Below are 27,371 nucleotides of genomic sequence, written 5' to 3' on the forward strand. Positions count from 1 at the left end.
CAAGTTCAGTATGGCAGCGGAGAGGGAGAAGAGTCTACAGATATAGACAGAAGGCAGGAAGGAAGTCTGATGGGCCAACCTAAAGTCCCCACTCTGTCTTGAAGGCCATGGAAGCTACTGTGGGAATTTTATCAGTAGACATACATAACATGTATGCCTCAGAAAAACCAGAGAGGCGGGGCACCTGGGTGGCTCAGGAGGCTAAGCGTCCGACTTCACCTCAGGTCATGATCTCGCAGCTCATGAGTTCGAGCCTTCCGTCGGGCTCTGTGCTAACAGCTTGGAGCCTGGAGCCTGCTTCGGATTCTGTATCTCCCTGTCTCTCTGCCCCTCCCCTGCTTGCACTCTCTCTCTCTCTCTCTCTCTCAAAAATAAAAAAAAATTTTTTAAAAAAAAAGAAGAAGAAAGGAAAACCAGAGAGGCTGCACTACAGAGCAGAGTGCAGGGACCAGTGGAGAGGCTACTGAGTAAGCCCAGCACTGGGTGATACCACTGGAAATACAGAGGAATGAGAGGATTCAGGATGTTTTCAAGTGACAGAAGCAAAGGAGAGGCACCAGTGAACAGAGCGTGAGCCAAGTACGTCCCTTCCCTCCTTCAATTCTCTTTCTTTCCTCGTCAGCCCAAACTAGCATGACAGGGAGTGAGGGGCACTCCAGCTGATATTCTGAACGTTAACGTAAAGGTCTGTGGCAGTGGTGATACTTTTTGGAGAACACCTTCGTAGCTCATTTTGCAAAGACAAGGAAAAAAAAAAAAAAACTTCTTGCTCTATAAAGTTGGACGCGTTAAACCTTAGTTTAATTACTAAATGATTTCTTTTACAACATGACACTCATTTTTGATTTAACTTCGGAAATTAAACTATGAAAGATATTCACACTCTGATTAAAAGAATGCTTCTAAAAACAGCAATGGGCTACTAATAACTCCTGCTAGTGAAAGATTAAGTTGAGTTCCTAAAGGACCACATTCCAGCGTCGCACTCCGTACTGTCATGATGTGACAGAGGGAAGGAAAACCTTAATACAGAGAACAGCATTCCTGGAGGAGTCCCTGGGATATGTTCCTACTTCCTTCTTGCAGGTTTTGCTGCTCAGTTTTTGGTAGGAGTAAAATAAGTATATCAAAGCAAATCTGAATATCCTGTCTAAAAGTCAAGGAAGTACTGTAAGACACATGACTGCAGGAGAGTTTTTGCCCTCCCCCACACCTCCCAGACAGACCCAGTGTCGACAGAGAACAGAGGAGGTGATGTGCTCGAATTACTGAATCAAGGCAAAATAGTTGGGAGCCTTACACTGTGCGGTGTCTGTGACATCCACCCCCATCATACTGCAAACACCACTATCAACACTGAAGATCAAAGAAAGGGGGCCCTCCCCCCTTCGTTCTTCCTTAGGTGGATAGTTGTCGATCCGTCTGAAGACAGATGGGAGTACACAGAAACAGTCTCGCAGATGGGTACCGTCAGCTGCCATGGCCTGCCTCTGCAAACAGAAGGTATGTCTGCCTAATGAAATGTCACCATCCAGCCTCTGCTATCGCACCGCAGCAAGCCTGCTGTGTCTGAGGCCCTGAGAGAACGCCAGTGTGGCAGCAGCTCAGACAGCAAGAACAAACATGTCAGGATCAGGTCATGCAGGATCTTGCAAGCCACGTCAAGGACTTTGATCTTCCTCCTAAAACCAACGGGAGGCCATTTTTGGTAAGTGAGTATTGTGATCAGATATGCTTGCGTTTGGAAGAGAACAAGTGAGCTGCAGTGTGAAGGAACTAGAGAACCGTGAGAGAGGAGGCTGGGAGACTGGTTAGAGACCACGATGACCACACAGTCCGGGTGAGAAACGCAGCAGCTGCGCCCAGCTCAGACCAGGGGCATGGCCACAAAAATGGCCTCCCGTTGGCTTTAGGAGGAAGATCAAAGTCCTTGACGTGGCCTGCAAGACCCTACATGATCTGATCCTGACATGTTTCCTCGAGCTGTCTGAGCTGCTGCCATACGGGCGTTCTCTCAGGGCCTCAGACACAGAGGAAGAAGAGATCTGAGGGAAAGCAGACAGGACTTGGTAAGGGTGGTGACTGAGGAGACGGGGAGCAGGAAGAATGACCACAAACTGACATATGGAAGTGGAGTATAGCATTCCCCGAGGTAGGAAACAGGGGAACATTTGTTCTGGTGGAAGGGTGGAGGATGGCTCAAGAAGGAAGAGAAAGATCATTGGTTCAAAGGCACCAGCTCACCTGCTTTTTAGCTATGTGACTAGGGGCAAGCTAACCTCTCTAAGCCTTGATTCCCTCATCTATAAAACATGGAAACCTACAGCTCCTAACCTCATATGTGAACACTGGACAGATTAAATAAAATCACACACGTAAAGTTTTACCACAGAACTTCATCCCAGCAAGTGTCAGCAGAGGTGATGTTTGTTACTGTTTAAGGTCTCCTTTAGACTTCCCACTGAAGGGTGAGGTTTGGAACTCATGTTTCCTTCAGGCCCTCTCAAAACCCTATTAAAATGCCAGTAATGGTAATTTTTTTAAGGCATAAATTTATCTGGAAAAAAATTTTTTAAGAGAATATAAGAGGTAAGAGCAATAAACCTTTAAAGCATATTTATTTATTTTTAATGTTTGTTTATTTATTTTGAGAGGGAGAGAGAGAGAGAAAGAGAATCCCAAGCAGGTTCCATGCTGTCGGCACAGAGCCCGATGACGGATTCAATTCCATAAACCGAAGATCATGACCTGAGCTGAAAAGCAAGAGTCGGGAAGCTTTGACTGAGCCATCCAGGTGCCCCAAGAGCAATAAACTTTTAGAAGATGGAAAGCAGATGGGACAACTGCTCTGACCCAGCATACCCTAAAAGCTGATCCTAGACCAGTAGTGGAAAAAGCCAGGAAACTATTTGATTTATTCCATAAAATCTCTCATGAGGCTCAGGAACTGGTGATACCAAGTAAACTTCCGGAAGTGGTGTTAGGTGGGGCTAAATACAGCAGAACTGTCTTCAAGTCTGTTTAAAAAGCAGCACGACTCCACTGCTCCAATATCCTCACCTACCTCCACCTGGCCAACCAACTGCCCCTATCACTGGCAGAAAATGCTTGGGATTCTGTCTCTCCTTCTCTCTGTCCCTCCCCTGCTTGTGCTCTCTCTCTCTCTCTCTCAAAAATAAGTAAATAAACTTAAAAAATAAGAAAAGGATTAAAAAAATTAATCAAAAGCAGAGCATACTGGGTGGGCCACACCTATTCAGGCAAGCTCTTTAAAAAGGAGTCTTAGGGGCACCGGGGTGGCTCAGTCGGTTAAGCGTCCGACTTCGGCTCAGGTCATGATCTCACGGTCTGTGAGTTCGAGCCCTGCGTCGGGCTCTCTGCTGACAGCTCGGAGCCTGGAGCCGGCTTCCGATTCTGTGTCTCCCTCTCTCTCTGCCCCTCCCCCGTTCATGCTCTGTCTCTCTGTGTCTCAAAAATAAACAAACATTGGAAAAAAAATTTAAAAAAAATAAAAAGGAGTCTTAGTGGTCAGAAAGAGAAGCCAGGAAAATGCTCTTCTGTTGGCCTCGAAGACGCAAACAGCCATGTTAGGAAACTGCCTATGGATAGCTGCAAGTCTCAGTTCTACACCTGCAAGAAAATGAACTCTGCCAACAAGAAGCAAGCTTGAAACCCAGCCCAGGGATGAAACCCCAGCTCCAGCTGACATCTTGACCGCAGCCCTGTCAGAGCCGAAGCAGACAATTCAGCCACCCTGTGCCCGGACTCCCGACCCATGAAAATTTAATATAATAAATGTATGTTGTTTTAAGCCACTAACTTAGTGGTAATTTACTATGCATCTCACACACACACACACACACACACACACACACACACACACACACTAATAAATACCTGAATCCTAAAAAGGTAGATTTTACCTATGTAAATAACACCTCAATAAACCAGTCTGAAAAAAAAAAAAAATGTGGTAAGAATGGAAATCTCTATGGAGGGATTGGAAGATAAAGTTGAAGAAATCACCCAGAAAATGGAAGCAAAGAATCAGAAATGGAAAAACAGCAGAGATAAGAAAATGAGATGACCAGTGAATAAGACTCAACATCAAAATAAGTTTCTGAAAGGGCGAGAAGGAAATCACAGATCAAATAATTCAAGAAAAACTTTAGGACTACAGAACATAAGTTTCCAATTTTAAAGGTCTCATCCAGCACCAATCCGAACACCAACAAAAAAAAGTAAAATAAAATAAGAGCATCCTATCGGTTTTCAAATAAATTACAAAGAACCAGGAATCAGAATGGCTTCAGACTTTTAACAACCATGGAAGCCAGAACACAATGAAGAAATAAACAGAAAGTCTAAAGGTAAAAATTTTCAAACATAAAATTCTAAACCGAGGCAAGCTATTAAGTACGGCCTTAAGAGAAAACTTTCCAGTCCTATATCATCACCGAAACTCATTTCCTATGCATTCTTTCCCAAAAATCTATAGGAGGCTGTGCTCCAACAAAAAGGAAATAAATCAGGAAAGAAAATGATATGGGAAATTATACAGGAAGTAAGCATTCCAACACAGGGGAGAACTGAGGGAATGACAGCTGATAGCTGAAGAGTAGGCGAAAGGGCAGCCAGCATCCACTGGAGCAGATGAGAAGGCTCCAGCAGAGACTTTACCAGGAAGATAAAGCTTGTAGCATACTCATTGCAACTAATATCCTGAGCGAGGAGATGCAAACAGCCGGCACATAGCTTGAGGCTAGTTAGGAGTATTCAGAAAACAAAGTCAACAAAAAACAGGACCTTTATAACGCAAAGAAAAGCAAAAAGTTGTATAAAGTAAGGAAATACAGAATATACAAGAAGGTTCAAACAGGAATATAATTTACGGTCATAATAATTTAAGGGCCAAATACTGATCGAACCAGTATCACGGTTCAATAGTGGGAGGGTGGTGGTAAAAGAGCTAATTTTTCACCTTCTAATTGGGAAATAAAAAGAAAATGCCTATTCATGAAAAAAAATCAAGAAATAAAGATTCTATTTCAAGATATGGAGAAAAAAATCAAATCAAAAAAGTCAAAAAGTGGTTCTTCTCAGAGAAGAAGGGAAAGGGAAAAGGCAAAGGATATTTTTCGCAACAAGCTTTGTAGAAATTTTTGACCTTTTCAGCTACACGTATACGTAATTTCTAAGGAAAAAAAAAAAGATGAAGACTATAAAAGCCCTCACGCTATATTTTTCAACCCCCACTTCACCTAAGTGACAACATACTGCCTTCAAAAGGGAGAAGGGGAAAGAGGTCATTTGTCTCTGGAAGAATTTATATTAGTTTCTTTTGTTTCACCTTAAAAACCAACTCCTGCTTTACTAACTTTGAATCACTGTAAGTTTTTCTAAAATAACAGCAAAACCCAAATGTCCATCAACTGGTGAATGAATAAAGAAGATGTGGGGGCACCTGGGTGGCTCAGTCAGTTGAGCGTCCGACTTCGGCTCTGGTCATGATCTCATGGTTCATGGGTTTGAGTACCACATCGGGTTCTATGCTGACAGCTCAGAGCCTGGAGCCTACTTTGGATTCTGTGTCTCCCTCTCTCTCTGCCCCTCTCCCACTCACGCTTTGTCTCTCAAAAATAAAAAAAAACATTAAAAAAATTGTTTTAAAAAGATGTGACACTTTGTCTCTCAAAAATAAACAGTAAAAAAATTTTTTTAAAGATGCGGTGTGTATATATGTGTGTGCGTGCACATGCACACAGATGCACACACACAATGGAATACTACGCAGCAATGAAAAAGAATTTTCACTGGAAAATTCACTGGAATTCACCCTTCACTGGAGGGTATTATGCTAAGTGAAATAAGTCAGTCAGAGAAAGACACACATCCTATGTTTTCACTCATATGTGGAATTTGACAAATTTAACAGAAGACCATAGGGGAAGGGAAAGAAAAGTAAGTTACAAACAGAGAGGAGGCAAACTATAAGAGACTCTTACATACAGAGAACTAAGGGTGGGGGGTGGGGAAAATGGGTGATGGGCATTGAGGAGGGCACTCATTGAGATGAGCGCTAGGTGTTGTATATAAGTGATGAATCACAGGAATCTACTCCCAAAGCCAGACTACACTGTATACACTGTATATACTTAATTACTCACGTTTAAAAACATAAATAAATAAAATAACAGCAAAATATTGATCAACCAATGTTCTCTCTGTTTTTTGTATGGACACCCAAGGAGTAGGGTTCCAGTTATCATGTGCTCTTTATTGCTTTCAAGCAACTGTCCACTGGTTTCTCAGGTATCCACACACTTGCCTGTAAGAGGCAAAGGCAGAAATGGGTATCATAGTGTCACCACCTTCAAAATGGCTTTTGTTACAACTGCGTAAGTGCCTCTCCTTTTATTCTTTTTAAGGAAATGGATTTTTTCCCTGCCATCAAGTAGGTGCCTTGCATTAGCTAAAATGGCCCTCTAACCAACTGGGTCTAATTCAGAAACTATATTCTACCTGTTCTGAGTTAAAGGACCACGTCTTCTTCACAACATACAACACAACACTAAATGAGCAGAACCAGGTCTCTAAAGAATTTTAAATAAAAAGATAGTTTCAGTAAATATTTTTTCAGAATCAACTTGTTAATGACTCCTCGATTACACTAGAACACCTAATGGCAGGAAAAAAATATTTTCCAGTTGAGAATAAGAAGGACAATGTAGTATAGTCTCTGAAAAGTTAAAATCCTATATTCTGAGACTTCTTACTTTTTTGCACTGTTAAAAGTTTACCTTACCTTTTGGTTGTTAACATGTGATTTCTGGTACATACACAAAGAAAAACTGCTTAACAAGTATTCACTAAAGTTAAACCAGCTGTGCACTTCGCCCTTCCTCTTCTTGGTATATACACAAATGAAGTACACATGTCTATCAGGACACACGTACTACAAGACAGGTTCAGAATAGAAACTGGAAGCTACGCAAATGTCCATCAATACTGCAATGAATAAATTGTGGTCTATTCGTATACTGGAATACCAGGTGGCAATAATAAAGAATGACCTTGACGTGCAACAATGTGGGTGGATGCCATAGACACAGTGGTGAGCAAAAGATGCCTGACTCCCAAATACTTAGGACATGACTCCTTTTACGTGAAGTTCAAAAACAGGCAAAGCCAATCTAAGGTGACAGTGGTCAGATTATAAGCAGAGAAGGGGTCTGACTGAGAGGGTGTAGTGGTCAGATTATAAGCAGGGAAGGGGTCCGACTGAGAGGTTGTATGGGGAAGGCTTTTGGAGTAAATACTCTGTATCTTAATACTCTATATCTTAATACCCATGCTTATATGGGTATACGTATATGAAAAAAATCATCCCATCAAGTTGTATATTTAAGATGTGCATCTCAGCTCATGTAAGACATGCCTGAATAAAAAGGTTTTTGTTTTGTTTTGTTTTTTAATTGCACCTGGGTGGCTCAGTTGGCTAATTGTCAACTCTTGATCTTGGCTCAGGTCGTGATCTCAGTTTGTCAGATGAGGACTCAGTGTAGGGCTCTGTGCTGACAGCACGGAGCCTGCTTGAGATTCTTTCTCTCCCCCTCTCTCTGCCCCTCCCCGGCTTGTGCTCTCAAATAAAAATAAACTTTAAAAATAATTTTTTTTAAATTTTGACACAATCAGGGGAAAATTTTAAATTACAATTTACATTACATTATAATTTATCTTAAGGTATGTTGGTGACAGAAGACAGCAATTATGAGTTCAATGTCTGTCTGTACATGCAAAATAAGTTATAACTCCATACTGGTGCACTCAAAAACTTCTCCCCCAACTTTTTAATGTGAATGTTTATTTATTTATTTTGAGATAGAGCAGGGGAAGGGCAGAGAGAGAGAATCCCAAGTAGGCTTTGCATCTTCAGCACACAGCCCAATGTGGGGTTCAATCTTCTGAACCATGAGATCCTAAGCTGAAACCAAGAGTCAGATGCTTAACTGAATGAGCCATCCGGGGGCCCCTCCAACTTTTTCATTTGAAAAAGTGTAAACCTAAAGAAAAATCAAAAGACTGGTGCAATTAGCAACCATATATCCTTCATCTAGATTCACCAATTGTTAACATGTTGTTCTAGTTACTATTAGTGTTGGCTGAACTATTTGAAAATAAGTTGCAGACATCTTGACATCTCACCCCTTGAGGATATTCTGCTATACAACCAGAGTGTCATTAATCATCCCTATGAAATTAAACACTGATACAATAATACTGTTTAATATATAGCTCATATTCAGATTTCTCTAATTGTTCCAGAAATGTTCTTTATAGATTCTCCCCATCACTAATCCAAAGTCCTATCATTGATTACAGCACTGCATTTGGTTGTCCTATTTCCTGACTCTCTTTTAATAGGGTACACCATGTCCAAGTGGGTTTGTTAATTTTTTAATCTATTTTTGGTCTTTCATGACATGAACCATTCTGTCCCAATTTTGTTTTCAAGTTTTCCTGGTATCTGAAACCCAAATGTCTGCAAACAAATGGTTTCTCTTTCCTTAGTGTCTTCTACAATCTTAAGCAGAGCATGCACACTGAAATACCTATATGCTGACAGACTATTGGGGTGAAAAACTATAGAGACAGGATAGTTCAGTTTCACACACGATTCATGATCATTCTGCTTTAACTCACCGCTGAGTCTGAGCAGGCCATGGGGTCTGGTTTGGCGTGGGCACTGAATTCGTGGGACTCACTAGCATGGCACTGTAGATATTGGAAGCGACCACGAGTATGCAGAGAAGTATGGGCCCAATGATTGCTCCTTCCAGGCCTAAGTAGTACGCCCCACCAGCCACTGCCAAGCCTGTCAAGTAAGGATGCCCACCTCTGGAATAAAGAGCATACAGGTTAGCTCATGGTTTTTTACACACATAAACTTTGGAGTCAATCTGAAACACATCTCTAACACAATGTTCATTCCTAACATATAAGGCCATTGATTGCATGACCAGTTTTATTTAGAGTACATCAGTGCAGGTAACTAAACATCGGTTGTAATAATAATGAGAGCCAAACAGTTTCTTACCTAGGTAACAAGTACAACATTTTCCTTTTTCTAAGGTCCCACAATGGAAGGAGTTAAGTCAGACTGTTAACAGGTATCCTACACCCCTCACACAGCTGCCTGGCCTAGGTGAGTGTTGACTGAGGAATCGTTGCTAAGTCACTTGTTAAGTTAACTTCCATCAAGGATAGTTAAGTGGGCACAATGCAGTGTGTAATTCAAATAATTATGCTTTTTATAAGATAATATAACAGCACCCATGATATGCATAAGTTAGACTTGGGGCAACCTTCTAAAATAGTTATTAAACACAGGTAATGCTAAAAGGCCTCATGAGGAAACTATCCATCACAAAGCCCAAGATTCTATTTCACAGGAGAGTCCTAATTGCCTTCCAGCTTATCACAGTATCACTTACATAAGTGGTATACAGTAAGGCAGATCACAGCAGCACGGCATACTGATAACAGTAACAAATGACCACGGACATAAGAAGGACTTGGAAATAAGGTATGTTCTATTTCTAGTTTTCAAACACAGATGACTTGAACAATTTACTGAGGGGCAAATAGCTGACACTCTGGAATAATGTTCTGTTCTGAATTATGTTACAATTCAATAAATAACATTTAAGGTGAGCTAGTCTTCAGAAAACCAATACAGTATATTCATAAACTATCTTGCTCATTCAAAAAAAATGGCGGGGAAAATTTTAGGGCAATATTCCACATATGCCACATAAGTAAGCTTTTCCCCTAAATAATACATCAAAAACTTTTTCTCTCAAAAATGCTTTACAGTTAAAAAAGAAAAAAGTGTGGAAGCTTTTAAATGAAAGTTTCCTTTATTTAAAAACTAAAGCAATTTACACAAAATATTTCCTGATGATGCTGGTTAAATAAGGTATTATTAAGATAAAATCACATAAATTTTAAATTCTAGCTAGAAACCTCAATAAAAAATTTATAGCAAAGTTTAGAGAAATGAAATCATTTAACCATAAATCACGTAACTACTCTTACTGTTTCAACTGTTAAGTACTAGTTAACCATACTCTGATGTCCTCCTTTGGTCTTTCATTTTCTCTTTCAAGTTTTAGACATAAAAGTGCCACTAAGGCCGGCATATGCAGTTGTTGATTTCCTTTTGCTTGGGAAGTCTAGGCCTTCAGTTATATACCATTTGTTTCTGCTTTAACTTACTAGAGCGAAAACAAGGTGGCAATTTGTCCCTATATAATTTCAAATTAACTGGAGGTCACTCTTTCCATGAACACTTACTGCGACAGTAAGTTTTACTTGCAGAAAATTTACTATATTACCTATTATGATAGTTTCAGTACGCGTATTCTGAACTGGGGTAGCTGATTAGAGTTCAGCATGTGGTCACATCCTAGATTCTAACAAGCAATGAGAATATGGATACATGACTAAATGAGAATTGGCTTGATTTACTTAGTGCAATTTTGAAAAGAGGTACCAAAATCTATAAAAACAGGTATTTATTTATTATACGGTCAGTGTTTGGATTCTGTCTTAAATTTAACCTGTATTCATCATAGAACCATACTATAATATCTTAAGTAAAGAGAACTCTGCTTATCAGACATTAACTTGATGAGATTTGGTTGCACATGGATCCTCAGACATACAATTTAATAATGTTTTTCTCCAAGAGCAAAGTAGTTCTGAAAATAACCTCTAATTCATTATTGTACTTATAGCTATTTATGTACATCTAGTAATATTTCTTTCCTAGATTAATGTCACTAAAACAGAAGATTATACATAATTTTGTGTTAACCCAGGGTCTCATACATTTTAAATACTTATGTAATAAGAAAATAGCATACCTTGAAAATGGTATTAATTATATTACATTAAATTTTGATTCTATCAGTGGGATCACGAAAGACTACTTCACAGAAAAATCCTACCACGTGTCCCTTTTCCCATCCCCAAAAGAAAAACAAAACAAAACAAAACAAACAACTCTCCTTAAAAAAAAGGTCACATAAATCCCTGGATAGGATTCACCAACAACTTGAGAAGTTCTATGGGTACTTACCCTGATATATCAGAGTAGATGGCAGTGTCTACAAAGTATGTTGGCAAGAGATGAAAAACCAGCAGTAAGATGGCTTTGCACCCTAAGCCTTGTGTGAGCCACAGGTCTAGAACGGCAGGTATTGCCGCCCAGTATGTCCCCAGAAATGGCACCGCTCCGAGGATTGCTGCTAACGCTAATAAGAAATTGAAAGAAAAGCAACTGAACACCACATTAAAAGAGTGACAGAACAACAGAACCTCACAACTGGTTCTTCCTACTTAAAAGTTTACACCAAAACAAGGGAAATAAATACAAACTCAAATTTTAGCCCATGATAATGCCCTGTGTAACTGAATCTGCTAGTTAAACGGAGGTCTGATACCTTATATCTTAAAACCCGATGCTGAAAATCTTTCTAAAGTGTGTGTCTACATCCTGGGTTTCCTCTTAAGCAACAAAATTCTAGTATCCTGCAGTTGTTGTCTCTTTTTTTCCTCCGAGAGAGAGAGAGAAAGAGAAAGAGCACATGCACGAGCAGGGTAGGGGCAAAGGGACAGAGAGGGCAGGAGACACAGAATCTTACACAGGCTCCATGCCTAGCACGGAGCCCCACGTGAGGCTTGATTTCACGAAGTTGGGGCTCAAGTTCATGACCATGAGATCTTAAGCTGAGCTGAAGTCAAGAGTCAGATGTTGAACCGACTGAGCCACCCAGGTGCCCCCTGCAGTTGTTATTCTGAATCAATGGTTAGTTCATATACAGTCCTATAATGTAACTGTAAAGCATTGGTCCAAATTTGTACGGAGTCCAAAGGCAAATTAAAAATTAGTTTCTAAACCTCAGAGAGGAACGTATAATCTTCACCTTGCTTCTAATAAAAGTGAAATGTAATCTAAACAAAAACAAGAACAAAAGCCCTGCTAGTTGAAGGAGGTTACTTCAAGTTCACCCCCTTCCAGAGCTGTATGCCCACTCTCTCTCATCTGGTTCCCCTCCAGAGGAAAAGTCAGGCAGATATGGATTCTAGTTCTGGTCCTACCACTAACCAGGTATGTGACCTTGGAAAATTTTTGGTTTCTCACCTACACAACAGGAACACTACCTACCCTGCCTGCCTCACAAGATCATTATAAAACAATGACCTCCATGTGTTGTCAGGCTGCTTGCATGTCAAAGAGTGGCTTAGCCAAGACTGAAGTAGGAAAGAACATGAATGAACTTGGGGATGTAAAGAAGAGTGTGTGGACAAAAGGGGGAAATGGTAGAGGGCAGACAAGCAGCCACAGAAATAAAGGAAAAGTGGAAGGAGAGGAGCAGAAATAATGCAGAGGAAAAAGTAAAAGATGGTTATTGAACCATCAAGGTGCTTATGGAATGAGGGCATTATCAGAATAGATCCTAAGAGGTATGGAGACAGCTTATGTGCCCTCAGAGGCATTTGTCTTGCCCCTAGGACAGTATCCTTCATGGAACAGAGCTATTCGACCAACTCATTGCTCCCTATCAGTTCAATTCAAACATTTACTGAGTGCCAATTATTACTGAGTACCAAGTATTTACTGAGTACTGTGTGCTGTGCTAAGTGCTAGGACATTCACTCATTTATCAAGTACTTCTGCAGTGCTTTCTTTCTTTTTGTTTTTTAATGTTTTATTTATTTTTGGAACAAAGAGCATAAGCAGGGGAGGGGCAGACAGAGAGGGAGACACAGAATCTGAAGGAGGCTCCGGGCTCCCAGCTATCAGCACAGAGCCCGATGCAGGGCTTGAACTCAAGACGGACTGTGAGATCATGACCTGAGCTGAAGTCGGAGGCTTAATCAACTGAGCCACCCAGGTGCCCCTTATGCAGTGCTTTCTAAGTGCTGGGTATCATTCTAGCTACTGGAGATACAGCATAAATAAACATTACAAATCATACTTCTGCTCCTAATCTAGACTAGATTACATCTCAAAATTTAGTATTTTAAATTTGAGGAAGATGACATTTCCCAACATACGTAAAATGGCTTCATTTTCCTTAAATAGAGGACAGGGGAAGTTAGGATACTATTGTTACCTGATGGTATGAAGACAATATTGATGCCAAATATAGTATGAGTCAGCCAAGTGTACAATCCGTAGAAGCCAGCCATTTTGAGGGAAGCATCAAACACCCCTCTAGAATACCCAAAGATAAAAGGGAAAGTAAATAAACACAGTATCACATTGCGATGCAAAAACGGAAGTTGTTCCAGGCCTCTGGCTACTTCATTCCAAATCTGATAACAACTTCAATTTTTCCAATGGCCTGAGAATGCCCTTTGCATTTTATTTCAAAGAAACATAAAGCCTTTATTTTAAAACCCCAGAACAAGTTTAGTAAATTTCTCTGATGAAAAAAATAACTGAAATGAAACACCTTAAAATACCCTGCTCGCTGAAATAATTAATCAACTTTTCACCTCTGAAGCACATCTTCCACCACCAAAATAAATGGAAAACAAAAAGTAAGTATGACTCTCTTATTTCTGAGGACATAAACTCTAAGAAATCGGTGGCCAACCCTCCCCTTTGAAGACAAGTGCAAGAGAATTTAACCTGCATTTCATGGGTCTTCTCTTATTAACAAAGTTTTCCCACATTCCTTCAACTCTGCAACCAAGCCTACAGAGTAACTTCTACAAATGCTATCAAAGAATGCAGGTTATTGGGAGAGAATTTATGGAAGAAAAAAAAAAAAATCTTATTACCTCCCAAGTAAAATGAGAGAGGAAAACACAAAAGGGGTAAAAACAGATCCACATAGTTGGTGATTAGTAGGAACAAAGTACATGAAAATCTGCAATTGCAGGTGCTTCAGCTTTGGTTTCCAGCTGGAAGATTAAGGTAGTGTTGTGTGAAAAGTAATAAGGAACTGCTCAGAGAGAACACAAAGGCAGCAAACCATAAGTTTATGATGCCAAAGGTATCATAAAATTACAAAACCAGGACTCTGGGGGGTACAGGGGAAGCAGGGTCATATACTCATGAGAGAAGGAAAAGCTGTCTATAATTAAAAAAAATCAGGGAACGTGGCAGCAAAGGGGACACTGTACACACAAAAGGAAACGATAAGCTTTTCCAAAGCATTCCAAGAGACGTGCTGTAAGAGCAAAGCCAACCTAGTGATTCAGTCATTGTAACAGGGTTCTGACACATGGATTTGGTGACACGGTGGCTCCCCAAATTGTGAAACCTTCTTCATCATCCTGACCAGCAGCTTTCACTCAAGAATATGGGGTTGCCATGTGCCTTCTGACAAAAAGATGCAGATTAAAGTTGTATCAAAAAGACCGAGAGGAAGGGAGAGAGCCCAGAGGAAACAGAAAAGACCTGAACTGAATAGGAGACGGAGGAAGAAGAGAAACTAGCAGAGCTTCAGGTTTTAAACCTGAGGGGGAGAGAATGGCAGTGTCTCAAAGACGTGGAAAAGCCCAGAATGAGCGAAGACACGGGAGATAAGGGAATACATTTGGTTTGGGCAATGGTAAGAAATAAGGATGATGAAAATACCCTTGAGGTAGCTGGAAATAAAAGACAAAGTCAATGGAGAACTTGGGACAAAAACTTTGAGATGTGCCAGAAGAGATGAATCATAGGAAAGGAGAAGATATCCCCAGGGGCAAACCTAGAGAAAATGGGGCAATGGGCTGCGTTCCCACAGGGGACCTAAGGACAAAAATACACCAGCCAAAGAGATCATGAAATCACTTCTGCAGTAGGCAGAAAAGTCACTAGAGTGTAGTATTCCAAGAGACCAAAGGAGAAAGAAGCTTTTGAGAAAGAGGGGATGATATTAAGGTCAAATACCCCAGGGAGATTAATAAGAATAACGTCTAAGGAAAAAAAGTACAGAATTGGAACAGAACTGGGGAGGTCAATGACAAAAGATAGATGTTTTCACCAACCTTAATGTTATTCAAAAATTTTTTCACCAACCTCATGTTATTCAAAAACTCTTAAGCCAAAATGAAGTTGACATCAAAGGTGCAACAAAATATTGCAACTGAATCTCCCCCTCTGGGTGGCACGGAGGCAAAACTCAATCCAAAAAGGACCACTTCTAGGAAACAGCACACAATCGCCCTTCTTCTTTACCTCTGGGAATACTCATTGCTGTAACATTCTCACTAAGGCAACTCGCAAGTAATTTTGTGGATCCTAAATGCATCCCATGCTGTTTACAGTTACTAAACATTTTCATGTAACCCAATGAAGGATGAAAAGGCAAGGCATTCCCCTCTATCTTATTACTTATGATCTGGTACACAAGGTTTTTATAAAACAGCAAAGAAAAATCCCCTAACAATTTACTAGTAGACAGAATTTTTTTTAGCTCCATCAAATTCCTAGCATTTTTTTCTTTTTTAATCAGCTTTACTGAACTATAATTTACAAACAATAAAATTCAACAAATTTTGGCAAATGTGTACAGTTGTGTAACCATCATCACAATCAAGATATAGACCACTTCCGTCACCCCAAAACGTTCCCTCATGCCCTTTGACAGTCTATCCCTCCCTGAATCCTGATCCCTGACATCAACTAGATATGCTTTCTGCCACAATGGTTTTGCCTTTTCTAGAATTTCATATGAATATAATCATACATTATGCAGTTTTTTTATTTTTTTAAACATTTATTTATTTTTGACAGACAGAGAGAGACAGAGCATGAGCAGGGGAGGGGCAGAGAGAGGGAGACACAGAATCCGAAGCAGGCTCCAGGCTCTGAGCTGTCAGCACAGAGCCGGACGCGGGGGCTCGAACCCACGAACCGGGGAGATCATGACCTGAGTCGAAGTCGGACGCTTAATGGATTGAGCCACCCAGGCACCCCACATTATGCAGCTTTTTAAAAAATTGTGGTAAAATATACATACCAAGCAATTTGCCATTTAACCATTTTTAAGTGTATAGTTCAGGAGTGTCAAGGACATTCACACTTTCATTATGTAGCTTTTGTGTTGGGTTTCTTTAATCTCGTTCAATATTTTGAGATTCACCCACATGGTTATCAGCACTTTGTTCCTCTTTAACTGCTGAGTAGTCCATTACTTGGATATAGCACAATTAGATTATGTAATCACCAGCTGATGGACATTTGGGTTTTTCCAGTTTGGAGCTACTGTGAATAATGTTGCTATGAACACTTGAGCAGAAGTCTTTGCATGGACATACACCTTCACTGCGTTTCAGTAAATACCTAGAAATGGAGATGCTGGGTCATACGGTATGTTTTAATTTTATAAGAAACACCAGCAATTCCTTTCATCTCTCAATTAAAAGAAAGTGTAGAGTCCATGGTCAATCAGCCAGAAGTCACTGTCTGCTATATTACACCACATCTCCTCAAGATGTGAGGCTAAATTTAATATTTATAGTATTATGGGGGTGGATACTGGCAGAAAGAGCAATTCAGCTCGTGAAAACCTAAATGACAATGCATCTGAAGCCCCTATTAAGTGACCCAGTGGTACACTAGGTGCCCAATAAACAGTAACTATTTTTGGTGCTATGGTATTTACTATTTCTTGAGATCAGTATGTTTCATTGATGCCCAGAGTATTTTTTTTTTAATTTTTTTTTTTTAACGTTTATTTATTTTTGAGACAGAGAGAGACAGAGCATGAACGGGGGAGGGGCAGAGAGAGAGGGAGACACAGAATCTGAAACAGGCTCCAGGCTCTGAGCTGTCAGCACAGTGCCCGACGCAGGGCTTGAACTCACGGACCGCGAGATCATGACCCGAGCTGAAGTCGGCCGCTTAACCGACTGAGCCACCCAGGCGCCCCAATGCTCAGAGTATTCTGATGATGAAGACTCTAGAAAGTTGCAGTGCAAGAGCTGAGTGTTCCTGAAATAAGAAGGTAAGGTCAAGAGACACTAATGTTTGCTAAGTACCCCATGTGGTAAACTGAGTAACAGCCCCATAAAAATGTCTACATCCATGCCCAGGCCCTATGAATATGTTACCTTATTTGGCAAATGGGACTTTGCAGATGTGACTGAGCTAAGTAAGCATTGTGAGATCAAGGTGATTATCCTGGATTACTGGATTGGCACAATGTAATTACAGAAGTCCTTATAAGAGGGAGGTGGCTGATATAAGACAGAGGTGATGGATGCACAAATTGTGAATATATTAAAACCACTGAATTGTATACTTTAAAATGGTTAAAATGGTGAATTTCATGTGTATGCATTTTATCTCAGTAAAAAAAAAAAAATTATAAAAAGAGGGATGTAGGAGAGTCAGAGTTACAGAAGGAGACATGAGGACAAAAGCAGAGGTCAGAGAGAAGGAGACATTTGAAGACACTACATTGCCAGCTTTGAACATGAAAGACCACAAGCCAAGGAGTGCAGGCAGCCTCCAGAGGCTGGAAAGGGCAAGGAAACCGATTCTCCCATAAAGCTTCCAGAAAGAACGCAGGCCTGCTGAGAGTCTAATTTTAGGCCTTTTGACCTCTAGAACTGTCAGATAAAAAAATCTATGTGGTTTAAGCCACTAAGCTTATGGTAATGTTAGAGCTACAATCAGAAACTAACACAATCCAGTATGAGCCAAGCACTGCGTTACATGCTTTGTCTATGTTGTTCCATTGACTCCTTGCTAGTGCCTCTGATTCATCCGGAAAAGAGACGCTTGGGGCACTTGGGTGGCTCAGTCAGTTAAACATTCGACTCTTGGTTTTGGCTCAGGTCATGATCTCCCAGTTTGTGGGTTTGAGCACCATGTCAGGCTCTACAAGGAGCCTGCTTAGGATTCATTCTTTCTTTCTCCCTCTGCTCCCTTCCCCACTTGTGCACACTCTCTCTCTCTCAAATAAACTTTAAAAAGAGAGAGACAGAGACAGAGAGAGACAGAGACAGACTGACTCTTGGTCAAAAATCAGGTAAATCTGTTAAAATCTTTTCTCTAAAAAAGAAAAAGAAGAAGAAAGTTCAAAATGAGGGTGAGGGTGGGAGGAATGGTACTGAGCCAGTCACAGTTAAAAGGCAAGAAAACTCTTCTGGGAATTGTTGGATCGGTGTACTAGATCACTCTGGTACACTAACTCCAAATCCAGTCACCCAACTCACTAAAGATCAAGATGTTGGATGAAGATGTATTTTTGGTATCCAGATTCCTATTCTATATTACGAAGATATTCACCTGCAGGCCAAACATGTACTTAATGGTCCTCAAGGCCAAGAGACCACCAAGAGAAGCCTGGGCAGCTGCATGACACCTGCATCTGGCTCTGGCCAGGGCCATTATTCGATAGTGGCTATCCTAGCTGACCACTTCCAAAAGGGGACTAAGGCTCAGTATACCCATCCCGAGGCAAACTGGGGTCCTAATCACCGTATTAGAGTGAAACGTTCTGGAAAATAGAAGTAGAACATGGGGAAAGGGGAGAGGAACACAGCAGCAATGAAAGATGCAACAGGCCACATGTGGCGGCCACAATGTGTGTGTCTGTGCCTTGCTGGTGCAACGCTACGTAGAACTCTATGACCCACTCCGCACCCAACGCACTGGCTTTTAGTCAGGTGGATGCCTATCGTGGGAGCTAGTACATCCGAGTGATCTAGTGCACAGATCCAACAATTTCAAGAGGGTCGTTATTGCCTTTTCACTTGGGAATAACTCAGGCCCTCATTTTTTATTCTTTTTCCAGCCTTCATGAAAAAAAAAAACATGAACTACACTCCCAGTTTAAAAGATTTTCTTGATTTCTGACCAGCGGACTCTTTCCTGGGTGAATGAGGGGACCAGACAAGGGATCAGTGAAATAATACATGCAAAATGTGTAAGTCAGGGTTTGGCACAGTGGGTGCTCAGCATATGTCAGTGTAGAGGATGGACAAAAGAAGGGACAGAAGTGAAGGCCATTGGCCTGGAGGTTAGGAGACTGCTCAGAGAAGGAACATATGAATGAAACGTAAGAGTGTTGAGGAAGCAAACAGTCAAGAACGCGCTCATAAATGAGAAACATTAGTGAAGGCAAACAGGACATGGATTCGGCAGGAACAACAGGGCAACGGGGCCACAAGAGCTCTGGCTCTGTCACCCACTGCTCTGGAATCTCATTCTGTCACTGATTAGTGTGGCATGATCTTCAAAACTGTACAACTTCTCTGAGCTTCACTCTTCCTAACTGTCAAATAGAGACAACATTTAACTTCATAATGTTGGCATTACGGCAAGCATTCACTTCATAACGGTATGATGGACATTAACACTGCAACTCAAGTGGTAAGCTTAGTGACTGGTGCACAGTAAGCATGCAATTAAGTTGGTGCTTTCAGAGAATTGTGTCACTATTACCAGGTAGCATTGTAGTAAGGCTAAAAATAACGCACGTGGTAACTTTCTCTTTTCTCCTGGCGGTTTTTGGAAGAAAACCAATCTTTGCTAAAGGGGTGCAGGGTACGGCAAAGCTGAGAGTGAAAGCAGCATACCACAAAGTTTTAGACTTAAGTTTTTTAAATTATAAGGTACCGATGAAGCTACCGGAGCAAAAATCCAAAATACTGAGTGTATAATCACTCATCTCTCAGGTTCTTTGGAACCTGAAATTCAGAGACTGGGAATTGTTCATTTTCATAATCTAACACAACTTCATTTGACACATAATTAATGGCATACACAATACAGTTTGAACGGGTTACCAGAAATCACTAGTTTAATCAATGCGGGCGTATTTATTCCTTATAATCATACCAATGAAAGATCATTCTCTCATTTCATTCACTCAATGATGTCAATCCATTAATCAACACTTTTTAGATATTCAAATTCAGTAAGCATTCTTCTATCTTGCCATCCAGGAAAGACACTATGATATACTTCACCAAATCTCTTGTAAAAATCACAAAAGCTCTGGCTTGTGGCATTTTTCTAAGGGTGGTTACATATGACCCGTGCCAGGTGAATGCATGGTGCCACTGGAAATTACCCTTCCCTTTGTAACTATTCACAACCATATGATCAAGCATCTACTATGGAAATTTACAGGAAAATCTGCATCAAATTCATCAGGCTATAATAGGTATGTAACATTAGTCTTCCTCTACTGTCTACTTCAATCTTCTCTCTTGAATAGAGTGTTTGCCTGTGCTCAGTCTTCTGGGACCTCTGTTTTTCCAGTGATTCTTCAAAACTCATTGACATTATTCTCCAACTGCATCTCCAGGCTTTCCCAGCACTCAGCAATTTAACAGAATCAAATTCAGAAGACACTGGATGCTCTTTTCTTCCCATGTTTTGGTAGCTCAGTTGAGCTGGCTTAGCAGGTCTGATGTAGCTCAAGGGATGGGACTGACACCAGCCACAGAGGTGGAAGCTCCCCGCTTTCTAACAAGGTCGCATCCTCATCCAGAAAGCTTCCACCATTAGACAGTCCTATCTATTATACACAGAGCCATAAAGGGCAGGGTTCCCTTCAACTGGAAGGCAGGCTACAGGGCATCCAATCCAACGGGGGTCCCTAAACATACCTCTCTGTGAATAAAAATTCCAAATTCATTCACAATCAGTCTTTGAATTTCCCCTAATAAACACTATTGTGCATTTATACTGTACGGTACTAAAGATGTGTGTCCATGCCTCGTTTATACAACTGTATGAATGATCCTTAAACAACACATTTGAACTACACTAGTCCACTTACATGCGGATTTTTTTTTTTTTGATATGGTATTGAAAATGTATTTTCAGGGCACCTGGGTGGCTCAGTCAGTTAAGCATCCAACTCTTGGTTTGGGTTCAGGTCATGATCTGAGCTTTGTGGGTTCAAGCCCCACATCAGGCTCTGTGCTGGCAGCATGGAGCCTGCTTGGGATTCCCTCTCTCTGCCCCTCCCCCACTCACACTGTCTCTCTCTCTCTCTCTCTCTCTCTCTTTCTCTCTCAAAATAAATAAACTTAAAAAAATGTATTTTCTCTTATGATTCTCTTAATAACATATTCTTTTCTCTGGCTTACTAAACTAAGAATACAGTATACAATAAGAACAACATACAAAGTATGCTTTAACTGACTGCTTATAAGTAAGGTTTCTAGTCAACAGTAAGCTATTAGCAGTTAACTTTCTGGAGAGTCAAAAGTCCTATGTGGATTTTTGGCAGTGTAGGGCGCTGGTGTCTCCTAACCCCCACATTATTCAGGAGTCAACTGTATATCTAACTTCTCTGCACCAGGGGCTTGAACTGGTTTCAAGTGCCTGGTTAAGATTTAGTTCTTAACCAGCTCTCTCCTCACTCTTTACAAACTTTAAGATGAAACTGTTAACTCTTACAAGTTTGCTAATACTTTCCTTCAACTCTTAGCCCACTCTCAATTCTGACCAAAGGGGTGTTCTTGGGAAGAGAGATGACGAGGAAGCTTAAAAAAAAGAAAAGAAAAATGGGTTTGTTGTTACTTTTCTAAAAGGAGAAAACTGGCCAGACAACCCAGGATTTGATCAGATGATCTGCTTTTGCTGGAATGCGATTTGAAGCAAGGAGGGGGTTGGGGAGAATGATAAGCCACAGTCAAGGAGCTCTATGCCCTCAGAGGACACAGGACTCTAAACCAATAGACAGGTAGCGTTCACGTGTCTAAGTAAGAAGAAAGGAAAGAATCCAAAATCAAATTCTGCCTGCTCCCAACATTTCATTACACTGGTTCTACCCTCTTTTCTTTCTAAAGGTCAACTAGGAAGGCTATCAGATTATTGTTCCCTCAGGCAACAACAACAAGCGTCACCTTACCAATGTTCTGTACTGCCCCTCAAGAGAAGGCCAGGTAGTAGAGAGGGCAGGCCAGCTTCCAGAAACACAGCATATAAAATTACCAATCGGACATAGTATCCCCCAGCTCTTTTCATTACTACCTAACCTCTCTTGAAAAGTTACATCTCCCTCCCTTTCCGGGGTCATCTGTCCCAGAGACCCAGCTCCACACAGTAAAAAGCACAGAAACCTGGTTGAGACTGGATTTCCCTGTTCCAGAAGGGAAGGTCACGCTGTACGCACAGACCTAGCATGCTGCTGAGAAGCACAGGGAGAAGCCGTTTCTGCGGAAACCTTCCATCCCCACTGGGAAAAACAGTGAGTCACAGTCACACACAGAAGGGTACAACAGTGGCGTCACATTAAATCATCTGGAATCCTTGGCAGTAGAAATATTAATTCAATGTTTTTATATCATTACTACATGGTTTTGTGTCTTTGACAGTGCCTGCTGATAATGGATGCTTACTCTAATTAAAAAGTGAACAGTATATAGGCAAATAGCAAACATTTGTATCTCAACACTAGTTCTATTATAAGGCTATTAAAATTAATTTAGCAATTCTTTAAAGCATCACAATGAGAAACTAAATACAAGACAAAGTTTCTTAAGGTCACTCCCTTGGAAACTTGATGTAAAGGTTCAGAATTATTAGACCAATCTTTAATCAAGTAGGTTAAAAAGGCATTCTTTTCACTGAGTTGGTTATTATTTAAGAACTCCAGCTAATATGATTTTCCCAAATATGCATAAGAGATTGTGTCACTCTATTCCAGTGTTAGGAGAGCTATCTCTTCGAATAAATGAAAATACACTCTTACAGCTTTAAACTCTTCCTTATACATTTTAATTTAAACAAATGTTTATAACCTTAGATTCATGAGAATTTCTTTGCAACGAATATTTGTTTAAAGTCAAAAATGGAAATACGGAATTACGGAATGATCAGCACTGATTTTTTTTTTTTTTTTTTTTTTTTACCCAATACCTTTAATTCTCCATAGTTGGAGGGATAGAGGTGAAAAGTACATTCATTTTCCAAATTAAAAAAAAAAAACTCAGTACATACATTCTCCCATCTAATTCATAAGTAAGACTCCCACCCACTGGCACTGAAAACCTGTAATCCCACAAGCAAGAGCCATACCCGTGTGCATGCACTCATGTGAAAATATCACACACACTAAATTGCACTGAGGCCGTGACAACATGCAACTTAGTAATGTGCAATATCTCCACCAGAGCAAGCAGAATGGGAGCATCGGGGAAGAAGGATGTGATGCAAACATTCAGGACACGACATGCTCTAAAGGGACAAAAATGGTTTGGGGGTAGGGGATGCATGCCACTAACTGAAAAATTCATGAAACGAAAACCCAAATGAACACACAAACATATTCAATTTAGAAGAACACTTATTCAGATCTGAGAATCCTGAGGTTCAACAATTCAACGAGACGGTGATCATCAAGTAGCCACATATTTCATAAAGCAAAGCTTCAAAAGCCAAGACACTGCCACTGCCTGGTCATGCAGTTAACTCCCAATTTCAAGTCCACTTTTAACTTATCGATGGATCATATAAAATGAGTTGAACGATTTCCACTTGACTGCAACACTGATGATGACTAATGATTGATCTTTATAAAATCTGAGATCACTGATAATTTGTAGACTGAAGTGCCCTCTGAGGACCGTATAATAACATTTTCATAAACACTTGTTTAATATTTTTCCTCTTAAAATCTTTGTCCGTGAAGAAACATATTCCATCTTGAACACAATCCTTCAGAATGAAAAATGTAACAAGAGCTCTTAAAACTAGAACTTACTATTATCTTACATATGTGAGAAGGTTCTACAGAGGCATCTCTATAAAACCTGTACATTCCAGGTCTTGCATTTGACCCAGGAAAGAAAGAGACAATAAGCACGGAGACTGCTAAAAATCGTCTGGAGTTATAATCTTTAATTTACATAACTTGATATAGCTGTGGTTACACAAATGGACCAGACAAATTAACTAGTCTGCACTGTAGTTTTCAATTTTGAGAGCCATTAAGATTACAGTCCTGGTACTGAGGGTTTAAACTTTTTCCTATATTAAAAACATGATAAAATATGGGGCGCCTGGGTGGCTCAGTCGGTTAAGCGGCCGACTTCGGCTCAGGTCATGATCTCGCGGTCCGTGAGTTCGAGCCCCGCGTCGGGCTCTGTGCTGACCGCTCAGAGCCTGGAGCCTGTTTCAGATTCCGTGTCTACCTCTCTCTGACCCTCCCCTGTTCATGCTCTTCTCTCCCTGTCTCAAAAATAAATAAAACGTTAAAAAAAAAATAAAAAAAAAAAAAGACATGATAAAATAAATGGGTTTTGTACTAGTATGCTTTGGAACCAAGACATGGGCTACTGTTACAGCGCATACTTAGTCTGTACAATCCCAAGAAAATAAGGCAAATCTAATTTGTAAAAAGGCATTTATTTCTTATCTCTGTAGATGACCACACTCTTTCTAACCTCAAATGCCCTTGTGGGCCAAAGACCTGAATTTTTAGCCGCCAGCCTCATGTGACTATTTAAACAGTCTTAACAGTACCACAAAGTTAAGTCATCATCTTCTGCCTCAACCAGCTCCTCCTGGAAGAAGGCATTGTGGTATACCGGAAGGATATGTGCTTTCAATCAGCTGGACCGACATGCAAGTCACAGCTCTGCTTACCAACTCCAAGCAACGATGACATTAAAGTATTAAGTTTAAAACAAAGGAGTTGGCATATTTGTATGAAAACAAAAGTGACTCAATGCCAGACAGACAGAGGACAGTTGACCAGCGGTTCACTCTAAGAAAGCCGAACAAGAGAAAACTCAAGAACTGTGATTTAAAAACAGAAAAGCTTTTGTGAGAATAACAGTCAGTGCTAATAAAGATTACTTCAGGAAAATGAAGTATCAGCTTTCTTGAAGTTCTTAATGGGACAAGGTAGATATTTTTCTGTAAGGCTTGGCTTAAGTTACACTGACTGAAAGGTTTCTGTCAGCCTTTGATAGGGTTGATTCACTAGTTTCATCCTACTGGGAAGATTGAAGGTTATTTTTCTTTCTGGTCGAGTTATTTACACAAACTTCTTTAAGCCAGACAGATGTCACTTAGATAAACTAACGTGAATTTATTGCTAAGAGTTTTCAGCATTTTATTTACTCAATAAAGATGATAACCAATGGTCATGCAGGCTTAAAAGGAATGCTAAAGCCAGCAAGTGACTTCCCCGAAGATAGCTTCACCCTGAAAACTGTTACAGTAGATCATGCACTCCCAAACTTGGAATCTTTACATAGATGGCCCCATGGGGATACCCAAGAGCACCAGAGAGGATAAGGGCATTTTTAAAATTCTACCTGATGGCTAATAAAGGAAGCAAGATATTGAAGACTTTACCCAGGCCTTGCTGGTAGGAAAAAGAAAGAAAACCCACCAAACTTTCTAGGAAGAATATATTTCAAGAACATGTGTGTTATTTGAATGTAACTAAGGTTTTTCAGAGACCAAAATGGTATCCTCAACCAGTTATTAAATAAACACAATGAAGAAATAAGCCAAGATCAGTCAGAGAATTATCCAGTCAAATCAAGATTTCTGTGGAAGACTAGTTCAAAGCAATGCTATTTTTTATAATAATTTTTTCATGTTTTATTTTATTTATTCTTGAGAGAGAGAGAGAGTGAGCGCACACAAGACAGCAGAGGTGGGGCAGAGACTGAGGGAGACAGGGAATCCCAAGCAGACTCCGCACTGTCAGTGCAGAGCCTGATGAAGGGCTCAAACTCAAACTGTGAGATCATGAGCTCAGCGGAGATCAAGAGTTGGATGCTTAACCGACCGACTGAGCCTCCCAGGTGCCCTCAAGCAATGCTATTTCTTAAAAATACGTGGAAACATAAATGCCAACCAATGATTCACTATTCAAAATAAGTTTAAGAACACCTGGCTGACAACTTATTACAAAAAGAAACTCTAACGGATGATATGAGGATTTAATTTGGGTATAGCTATTCATAAGCAGTAAAAATGTAGTAGAACTCTAACAAGCCCCAAGCAATAAGAGGAAAGGGTAGGGAAGGAGCAGAGCTAGGTTTGAGCTGCAAAAGGCCTTTCCCTACCTGAAATGACAAAGAGGAAAAAGGAGGGCAGAAGCCAGTGACTTGGAAAGAGCCTATGAAGAAAAAAAAGTTGAGGAATCATCTCATTCAAAAGCCCAGCCTGCAATACATGGACCCCAGAAGACATGGGAAGTTTCTGGCCAGAACTTGTGATGCACATCCAGCCCATGACTTAAAAATAACCAAAATCTTTGCATTTCCAGTTTCCAGGCTAACTTCACGCAAAGGGCACAGAGCCCAGCTGCAGAGGCAGAGAGGAAGAAATAGAAAGACCATTTATTCTTCTCCCGGGACAAAGCTGCAGTTCCTGAGCTCTAAGAGAAGGGGGAGGTGTATGCGTGGTACAAGAGGGGTTTCTCCCCAGCAAGCAACATGAGCTGCAGCGAGAGCAAGAGCCTGCACGGGGTGAGGGGGCTGTAGCTCACAGGGCTGACAGCAGGATACCGAAACTGAATTTTTCTTCTTATCGAAACTTGCGCTGCTCACATTATTCTCTCAAAAGGAAATTAAAAATTTTGAAAATACCAGGGTTCGTCACTAGTTTTGCACTGATTATTAGAAAGGCTCAAGACTGAAACAGGCTTCTCACAGAAAGCAGTGTCTAAAGGAAATAAGAATAGCATAAATCTTATCCCTACCTGATAGCTTCTTCCACAGACTGGCCAATAATATTAGAAGAAGGACCTGGCTGAGATAGTGGTGTCAGGCTTATCACCCACTTCACTGGCTTGTAGTACTCATCACTGGAACTTAATAGATAAAATAGTGTGGTCAGGAAAATTATCTGCAAAACAAAGGACAGTATCTCCTAAAAAATCACATTTGGAAACTACAGGAAGGAAACACAAATGGAACCAAGAAAACGCTTCACTGCAGAAGGAGAGGTAACATGCTCTTATCTACATGTACATACCAGAGATAGCACAAAATTGAGAAGGGCCGTCCCGCTGTAGAAGAGGATGGTCAGGAGGGTGGTGACCGTGGTGAAAAGCAGGCTCACGTTCCGGCTCATGACAATCCACAGAGACTCTAAGATCTGATGAAGAGGGAAAGCTGAACCATTAGAACTAATCCTGAGGAAAGAAGTTCCGACAGCTATCTACTCTGCTTTCAATACAAGAGCGTTAGTACCAGAAAGTGAAAAGACAAGAACGGAGTAGTATTTTATGGGTGGGGGGGGGAAATACGTTATCATCTGAAAACACTTGAACATTGAATAGTAAGGAAAATGGTTAAGAAAATCACAGTGAATCTAGCTCCAAATCATATCAGGTAGCCATTAAAGATATGCGTATCATAACACAGAA

General features: G+C 40.6%; 1 protein-coding gene across 4 annotated transcripts in view; it reads right to left on the reverse strand.

The window, feature by feature from the left end:
* TMEM245 (transmembrane protein 245) overlaps positions 1–27,371 on the reverse strand; it is a 97,734-nt gene that overhangs the window by 5,653 nt on the left and 64,710 nt on the right. For 2 of the 4 annotated variants that reach the window (XM_049627628.1, XM_049627624.1), the window contains 5 exons: positions 26,978–27,100; positions 26,703–26,848; positions 13,185–13,285; positions 11,144–11,318; positions 8,704–8,898 (listed from right to left, as the gene is read on the reverse strand). In XM_049627628.1, coding sequence (XP_049483585.1) covers positions 8,704–8,898; positions 11,144–11,318; positions 13,185–13,285; positions 26,703–26,848; positions 26,978–27,100 — 740 coding nt within the window. Of the gene's footprint in view, positions 1–363; positions 1,491–8,703; positions 8,899–11,143; positions 11,319–13,184; positions 13,286–16,732; positions 17,003–26,702; positions 26,849–26,977; positions 27,101–27,371 lie in introns of those variants that run through there. The other 2 variants (XM_049627632.1, XM_049627631.1) reach the window with 2 other exon arrangements.

Source organism: Panthera uncia, chromosome D4 (genome assembly GCF_023721935.1).
Source record: "Panthera uncia isolate 11264 chromosome D4, Puncia_PCG_1.0, whole genome shotgun sequence".
Classification (NCBI taxonomy): Eukaryota; Metazoa; Chordata; class Mammalia; order Carnivora; family Felidae; genus Panthera; species Panthera uncia.